The 9,516-nt window shown below is 39.1% G+C and overlaps 1 protein-coding gene across 1 annotated transcript; it reads right to left on the bottom strand.

The window, feature by feature from the left end:
• Positions 1 to 8,564: 8,564 nt before the first annotated feature.
• On the bottom strand, positions 8,565 to 8,963 carry LOC145411956 (uncharacterized). The gene has a single exon (XM_080281925.1). It carries the CDS (start codon positions 8,961 to 8,963, stop codon positions 8,565 to 8,567), a length of 399 nt encoding a protein of 132 aa, XP_080138051.1.
• Positions 8,964 to 9,516: the final 553 nt, after the last annotated feature.

The following is a 9,516-nucleotide window of genomic DNA, read 5'->3' as shown; positions in this document are numbered from 1 at the left end:
GTTTAGAATAAATGAAGTAGGAAAGGTGCTGGGAGGAATGAAAAAAGTGTTTATATGTTGTTCGCTTAGAATGGATGTAAAGAGAAGGTTGCACGAGAGTGTTGTGGTACCGACTGCGTTATTTGGGGCTGAAACATGGAATATGGGTGTAGCAGAGAGGAAAAGTTTGAATGTAATGGAGATGAGGTGTCTGAGGAGTATGTGTGGAGTGACGCGTATGGATCGAGTGCGAAATGATGAAGTGCGAAGGAGAACTGCAGTTGTTCGGGAGATGACTGGTAGAGTTAAGCAGAGGGTGTTGCGATGGTTTGGGCATATGGAGAGAATGGATAATGAGCGATTGGTGAAAAAGATATCTAGATCTGATGTGAGAGGTGTAAGGTTGAGAGGAAGACCACGAATAGGATGGATGGACAGTGTGAAGAGAGCACTGCATGCGAGAGGGATGTCTGTTGAGCAAGGAAGAGTGGCTGTGCGTGACAGAAATAAATGGAGAGAAATTGTGAATGAATAAGTGATGACGCAGCCCTGAGGGGATATTCTCCCGCATTTGGTCTGATCAGCTAGTCAGGTCAGGTGCGGGTAAGGGGATGGGTCTGTTATGATGTGGCAGCGGTAAACCAGCTCTGCTGTCGGGCCATGCTGTGGATGTCACTGATTGCATTGCGCAGTTGACCCTTGTGCGGTGTGGTGCGGTGAGGATCTGTCCGTTCTCCCCTTGGGGCTAAGATGCGAATGAATGTGTTTCAATGGATGAGTAAATGGGGAGTGTGTCGTCCTGTCTCGGCTACCTCCCTTTCCTTGGGGGAAGCAGCCTAGGTATATATATATATATATATATATATATATATATATAGATAGATAGATAGATAGATAGATAGATAGAAACATATATATATATATATATATATATATATATATTATATATATATATATATAGATAGATAGATAGATAGATAGATAGACAATATATATATATATATATATATATAGATAGATAGATAGATAGATAGATATAGATAGATATAGATATATATATTATATATATAGATAGATAGATAGATAGATAGATAGATAGATAGATAGATAAATATATATATAAAAATATTTATATAAATATATATATATATATATATATATAGAGAGAGAGATAGATAGATAGATAGATAGATATAGATATAGATATAGATATAGATATATATATATATATATATATATATATACATATATATATATATATATATATATATAGATATAGCTATAGATATAGATATATATATATATATATATATATATATATATATATATATATATATCTTTAGATATATATATATATAGATATATATATATATATATATATTTTAAATAACAGAACGGAGGAAGGAAAAACAAATGAATAAAAAAAAAATCCATACACCAGATTACTGGTGTCCTCTGTTCATAAAATATCTGTAACAGTTAGTCTTGAACAGCTGTAGTTTGAAGTTTGGAAGGAAACAACTCTGGGGAAGAGAGTTCCAGAGAGATGCAGTTCGGGGAACGAAAGAATTCTGATAGGCAGAAGTTCTGCAATATCGCTGAGTGACATTCCAGTCATGAGCGCTACCAGATGCCCGTGTAGCACGAGGGAAGGCATAGAGAGGTGGCACCATGGACGCAACTTCGTCTGAGCATTTGCCAAAAAAATATCTAATAAATAATGCAAGGGAGGCAACATTCCTTCTTACTTGCAGGGGAGGTAGTTTATTTGTAATAGCAGGGTTGTTAATGATTCTAATAGCTTTGTTCTGAATTTTGTCTAGTTGTCTTAATGCAACCTCTCCACAACCAGTCCACAAGGGTGAGCAATATTCAAGCTGAGAGCGCACATGACTCTTATAAGTTATAGTTAACTGCTCATCAGCGAAGACGTTACGGACTCTGTACAATAATCCAAGTTTCTTTGAGGCGGTTTTAGCAAGTGATCTGACATGAGAGGTCCAGCTGAGGGCATTGTTAAGTGAGACACCAAGAATTTCAATACTTTTGGAGATGGGAATATTAGTAGCACTGAAGGTAATGTACGAATCTGGCAATATCTGTCTATTAGTAAACTGTATAAATTCAGTTTTACTAGCATTAAAAGAGACAATGTTGTTTTGTCCCCATTCACTGATCGTAAATAGATCTTGATTTATGGAGATGGCTGTACTGAGTTGAGAGGTAGAAATATTAGACTTTGTAAATGGGTGTCTTAGTGAGAATGAACTATATAGTGTTGGGTCATCTGCATATGAGTGAATGGGATTGTGGGTGGCAGATAAGAGAGCATTAATATGAACCAGAAATAGGGTTGGCGCCAGAACTGATCCCTGCTGCATGCCGGCGTTAATTGAGTGGAAATTGGAATATACATCATCTACTTTTACCCTTATTTTCCTGTCACTGAGATATGAAGAAATCAAAGGAACAAAAGACGTTAGTCCATAGCAAGGGAGTTTGGACAGCAGGGAACGGTGCCATACTCTGTCAAAAGCTTTAGAAATATCAAAGGCTACTGTATGAATTTCTCCATGTAGATCAATTGATATATATATATATATACAGGGTGATTAGAAGAAACGTTACCCCCAAAACATATTTATTGCATATATGATTATAGACTGTACATTTATGCATTAAGACATGACAGGCAGAACCTATTTACAGTGTTTACAAAGAAATAGCAGCTCATAATCACAACATATGCTCAAAGTGCGATCCTTTTTCGTGAATGCAAGCTCGTACCCTTTTTACCATGTTAGCCGACACTGTTCAGGGTTGCTACAGTGATGTCTGCAGTTCATTCTTAATCTTGACCTTCGGTTCTTCTAATGTGTGTGGACCTGTCTGATAGACTACTCCTTTCAGGTGACCCCTCCGAAAGTATTCGGGAGATGTTAGATTCGGCAGTCTTGGCAGCCACAAGTTCCTGGAAACGAGTGGTCAGCGAAAAATTCAAGCAAGAAGACCATTGTTTCACGACGTGTGACATGTGGCACCGTCTTGCTGAAACCAACAGTGTCGTTCATCCTCTTCAAGAAGTGCGGTCAAATGTGTGATTACGAGCGAGGGCGAAGCCCTAGTGAGTATCTCGTCAAGTTTCTTTTGGGAAAACATCATCTTGCTATAGCTGAACACAAAGTACTCCCTCAGACTGCACAGGACATGTTACTAGCCGAATGTTGCTGGAGTTTCACCAGTACATACCAAAGGAGCCATCTGTTGAAAGAAAACAGAATTACAGATAATTTTCCTTTATTTCAAGACCATTCTATGATGGGTAACGCTTCTTTTCAATCACCCTATATAATATATATATATATATATATATATATATATATATATATATATAAAAATATCTATATATATATATATATATATATATATATATATATATACTTAGCTAGATAGATATCTGTCTATCTATATCTGCCGTAATATAATATACAGATAGATAGATAAATAAAGAGAAAGCCAGATAGTTACACACACTTCCACGGGAGTATAGTTACGGTCGATGTGTTTGACCAATCGTCGCCATACAGCCAGTGGCGTATCCAGGATTTTTGCTGGGGGGGGCAAACACTTGGAATAGTTCCCCAAAATATGTCACCACACTGGCGTGAATGTCCCGAACACACACTTTCCCACATTCGTGATACTATCGCTTTTTTTCTATTTTCCTTTGTGTTTCTCTCTCTCTCTCTCTCTCTCTCTCTCTCTCTCTCTCTCTCTCTCTCTCTCTCTCTCTCTCTCTCTCTCTCTCTCTCTCTCTCTCTCTCTCTCTCTCTCTCTCTCTCTCTCTCTCCACTTAGCACATATATGTTAATCAGAATTCGCTGCCGCACCCATCCCCAGTCTGGTAGTCTGTTTTGTACTACTGCTGTGGTGGTAGCCAATAGAATTTCTGTTTTCTGCTACTTATTCTTTTAGTTTGATTCTCATTGGCTCAGGCATCAGGGATGGTGCATACGTCAAGACTGACCTAAGTAAATACATCTGGTGGGATTAACCTCTCTTAATCCTTGACTCAGGTGATCACATGACCTGCCCCCACTCAGCAGGGAATGATTATCATATCACCTGAACTGTACTGCACTGTATAGAAAGGATTTTTCCAATAAGGAAAAGAAAGACAAACGGTGTAAAGCTATTCATCCTGAAAATTTCACCTAGAAAAGTGGGGGAGACAAAAGATACTCCCTGTCCCCCCCCCAAACGAGGCCTCTGGCACACATGTTTATATCTGCTTACCTTCAAAAATGTAGTGTCCGGTGATCAAAATGGCTTCATGCAGTCAAAATTCTGCTTGTTTCAGTTGTTTGTAACAATAATTGTGCAGTGTTTGTAACTGGCTACAGGGTGAGAGGATATGGCTACAGGGTGAGAGGATGTGGCTGCAGGGTGAGAGGATGTGGCTGAGGGGACACCAAGGCCATTTTTACACCTCATCAGGATTCAAGTGCAAAACATCATTAGAGCTCAAATATATTAACCACATAATCTAACGTGATAGGGGAAATTGTAAAGGTATAATTGGTCATTCTTTCTCAAGGGTTTTATTATATTTAGTCTAACTTTCAGTTTCAAAGGGAACTATTGCTTCCAAATGTATATTTTTGGAAATAGATAATATTGTTTAATATACAAGTGAAAAAGTTAGGAAAACTGTATTGTCATACAAGAACTGTGCCAAAAATCCCTTTCGGAATTTTCCCAGAATTTTCCCAGGGGGGGCTAACTGCCCCCCCTGCCCCCCAGTGGCTACGTGTATGCATACAGCTCGGTCCAAGGCTATCCTGGTTTTATTTACCGTTTTGGAAAGGCCGGTTTTGCGGCTGAATGCCATTCCTGACGCCAACCCTCCCCATTTATTCGAGTTTGGGACCAGCACCGAGTTAAGCAGTCTTGACCCTGTTTTATATATATATATATATATATATATATATATATATATATATATATATATATATATATATATATATATATATTTATATATATATATATATATATATATATATATATATATATATATATATATATCTATATATATATATATATATATATATATATATATATATCAGACGCCTCAATCCCGTTTGGGGTGGCCACAAACAAATCGCCTCCTAGTCGCCCTGTCCCCCGTCATTTCACTGCCCTGCTCCCAACTCACACCCCCCTCTCTCATATAACTCTCCATATATATATATATATATATATATATATATATATATATATATATATATATATTTGTGTGTGTGTGTGTGTGTGTGTGTGTGTGTGTGTGTGTGTGTGTGTGTGTGTTTATTTATTTATTTATTTATTCATTTTATTTTTCTATATAAACATTTTCGCGCCTATTTTTCCTGCTTGCTGGTGTGGTGAGGTTGAGTACAGAATGAAAGGGCAAGGAAAAGAGTATGATAGTGGGATATCTAATCATCAGCATACCCAGTGACGTGGGTCACTCACCCTTTCATTCGCCATTCAAGCCAACGGAATCCTGACTCCACTTCATAGGCATACCTTTTCAAACGTAACTTCCTAACTACTTATCAGACAGAGTAAAGACGACTGTCAAGTTGAAAATGGGATGTCAAACGTTTGTCATGCTTGCCTCTACAAAATTCATCCCGCCAGCTAGACCCCTTGTCAGTTCACTAGCCTTGTCAAGCTCCATACTTCTTCTCACACACATATTTACTGTGTATATCCACCTTCTTTTTGGCCTGCCTTGCCACGTTCCACTTTCAAACTAACCCACATATACCATTTTTACCACCCTATTTATACCCAAAAGCAAGCTTTCTTCAGCTCTGTTGTCCATAGGCTTCCTTACTTCACATTTTTCACTAGTCACAACATTTCTTATCCTACCCACTCTCTGCACTTCACACTTGCTTCTCAACAAACCCATCTCTGTGAGCCTCAGGGGTCAGGGGTTGTGGTTTTTCCGTCTTACAACATGGGATTTTTCAGTTCCTCGTCCCACCTGCACCGGCATCCGACTACCCTTTATTTCAAGTCAGAAGGGTACAACTAACAAGTGCCACTGGCCAGACCTAGCAGGGGTCGCAGAGGCTTATTACACATTTCGGAGTGTGGGACTGAGGTAAAACTCACATTCTTTCTTGTCCAGCCTTGCCCTGGGTTGCTACACTGGACACTTTCTGTGGAAGAAAACTGTGAAGGCAACAGGCTCTGTGCACCGGGTGGGAAACAGTAATGAAAGGCAAGACTGATCTTTGGTTGGGAAAGCCTCACTTCTATATTACGCTGAGTCCAAGTGAATGGTAAAACTCTGGCAGATTCTGACCCTGTGGTAGCACCCTGTGTCTGATGGGAGCCTAACTGAAATGAAAAAGCACTTCAGTTCGTCATTGTAGAGTAGCGCGGTATTTTGCAGAATATATTTATAATGACACTTTGAATCATATGGTATATTGTATTGGCATGCTGATGCTTCCAGATGACTGTTTTAAACTCAGGAAAGGACTATCTCATTATCGGGGTTAATGCAGGCTGTTTATAACTCCTTCGGTTTGAAAAGTTGTTCAGACTCGAATAAAACATCTTGGGTTAACAGTGATCAGTATAAAATAAACCATCTTAGTGAGGGCATCAAAGTGTAAACCCCACACCACAAGCCATACCAAACCAAAGGTGCAAGAGTGTAACTGGAGGCACATATCACTAGAAACGTTAGCATAATTCTAGCGACGTGTGTAGGTATGTGCATCTATGTACATTGTAAACCGCTGCTTAACGCCATAGTATTTGTGTTATCTATATTCTAAACCCTTCGTTACATCAAAATACAAAACGATATTGAACTTAGACGCACTGATATCATGAAGGACTGACTGACCTGACTGAATCGATGTGTAGCGCATTATCACTACCCACTCTGTTGATAGTTCTTCTTTTTCTGTATTGTTCTCATCCTGTTTCACTCTTTACATTTTGCGGGAAATAAGGTTAGATTGATGATGATGATGATGATGATGATGATGATGTGATACTACTTTCATCCACCTGTATTGCTGAAACTGATATAAAAGCAGGGATACTCGTAAACATATTATGAGGTAACATCACGAAGCATTCGTTCTTTTATATGCGTTCTTTATCATTCAGTTCAAGCCTCAACACTTTATTATTATTATTATTATTATTATTATTATTATTATTACCATCATCCAGTACAACCCCCAATACCTCTTTTTAATATATTTTCTTTATTACCATTCAGTACAATGACTAACACTCTGGGGAACGCTGTCGCTAAAGGTCATATAGGAAGGATACTGTACACAATAGCAAAGGGATACATCGACGCATACATGGGGCAAAAATGATCATATTGAGTACAGTTACAAACACAGTAAGGAAACACAACACTACATGAGAGGAAAAAATAGGAAACAAATGCTGCAGAAAAACACACTAAGCACACAAATTCTTATGCAAGAATATACTAGAAATATATGGATATTTGTGCACGCGCATGTATGTAGTACACACACACACACACACACACACACACACACACACACACACACACACACACACACACATATATAGATAAATAGATAGATAGATAGATATAGATAGATAAATAGATAAATAGATAGATATATAGATAGACATATATGACTGAAAAATTAAGCAGCTTCATTTATGATCTTCCAAACACGTTCATCTTTCCTAACGTCAGACTTCTGCTGTTGGTTTAATACTCCTCTACTTCTACGAAGGAGCAATGATAAAACACGTAGAGAAGGTCATTTCTTGTATTTACGACGTTTCGTACACTATGTATGTTATCAAGTGACTAAGAGTAATGGCACAATGAGTGGGTATATATACACTTTATGTGGGTCAGGGAATCAAGTAAACAACCAGTTGGATATGAGGAAAGAGGGAGATTGTGCGGAGGAGGAGGTGTTGCAATCATCCAATGAGAGTCGGTGGGGAATACACATGATGATTCTTCTGCACCTCCAATGTTTGTTTCCTCGGGTTGTTTGTCAAAAGTAGGGTAGAAGTTGTTTTGTTTTTATAATACTGACGAAGTCGAGTGTGTCTTGGGGCCTGGGTGGCTTGGCATATTTTCTGATTAGGTGTTTCATTATTCTTCTGTTTTGTACCCAGGATGCATGTAGGCGCTGTAAAATAACTTTATTCGTTGCCCATCCTGGTTTGGTCCATTTCCGTTTGTTGGTACCATTTTCCTATTTCACTTTTTACCACCCTATTAACATCTCGGTTGGAATACCCATTGTTCACAAGGGCCTGAGTGGCTTTTTCTATCTCTTGGTGTGTAGCGCCCCAACCAGCTGAGTGTGTGAGGGTCCTCCTAACGCGGGCTTTGATAATGGAGTCCTAGTATTGCTGAGACACAATCCTGGGTTTGTTGGTGTTGCGTAGATGTTTGTGTGGAATCTGCTGGGACTCTGATGGACAAGCACATCCACGAAGGGGAGCCTGTCGTCAACACTGGATTCAGTAGTAAAGCTGGGCCCAGAGATCTGCATTTTCGTCTACAGACGTTCTAAGTTTTCTTTGCTGTTACTTTTGATGATGTTGTCGGTGTACCTTCCATATATGTCGGGTTTGGTTATGACACCGAAATCTTCTTTTTCAACCATCCCCACGAAAAAGTTGGAGAAGATTACTCCTAAGGGGGTGCCCATAGCAATTCCAACCTTTTTCCTGAACATCCTTTCACGACGACAGACGAAAGGACCCTTCTTTGTGCAGGTTTCCAGTAAGGTTTTTAGAGCCGTCTTAGCTACGCCAAGTTTGGGGACATCATTTTCAGAGTAAATTTCATTCAGTATGTACGTTATTATGTTGTCAACGGGGACGTTCGTGAATAAACTTTCCACATCCAGGGAAGCAACCACGCCTTCAGGGCTGGCGTTGTTGAGGAGTGTCATGAATCAAATTCGCGACATTTCCCTTTTGTGAGAAGCCACGAACTATTAGTGGAAAACTCACTGTGTATCGCTCAGTTAACCGTTTCTCTCTCCATTTCGGGGTATACTTTTCAAAACATTCGTCACTGTTTCAAAAGTGACCGATTTAATGCACGTCACTAAGTGCTCTACTGAGCGATACTATTGTTTCTTTATTGTTCGCCCCTGCTTGCCTCAACCGTTATCCATGCCTTCTTCCGGTGGCTTGTGCGTCCTGCCCATACATCGTATTTTGAAGGCAGTCCAGTGTTTGCTCTGACGGAGAGAGGTTCTGTGCTCCAGAAGTGTGAGAGAAGAGGTCGCTAGCACCCAGACTCCACTGACTACAGTTTCTCCAAGCTCCCACCCTTGGTGATACACAGCATTCATTGACTAGTATTTCCTTTTTGTATTTTCCTAGTTTTAAGAGTTTAGTTAAGGTGTTTTTCCTAGGCGTAAGAATTTAGCTCTTGTTTGAGTGAGTGAGTGCGATCTCATTAATTTGATTTTGAACTGTAACGTTAAATTTATTTTG

The sequence above is a fragment of the Coenobita brevimanus genome, chromosome 91 (assembly GCF_032717465.1).
Source record: "Coenobita brevimanus isolate Jiangsu-jjx chromosome 91, ASM3271746v2, whole genome shotgun sequence".
In the NCBI taxonomy this organism is placed as follows: Eukaryota; Metazoa; Arthropoda; class Malacostraca; order Decapoda; family Coenobitidae; genus Coenobita; species Coenobita brevimanus.
The sequence above is the reverse complement of the archived record's forward strand: the minus strand, read 5'-3'. Positions and strand labels throughout refer to the sequence as shown.

Bases quoted from the DNA above. Each gene is read 5' to 3' on its own strand.
- LOC145411956 (XM_080281925.1), bottom strand. From the start codon at position 8,963: ATGACACTCCTCAACAACGCCAGCCCTGAAGGCGTGGTTGCTTCCCTG.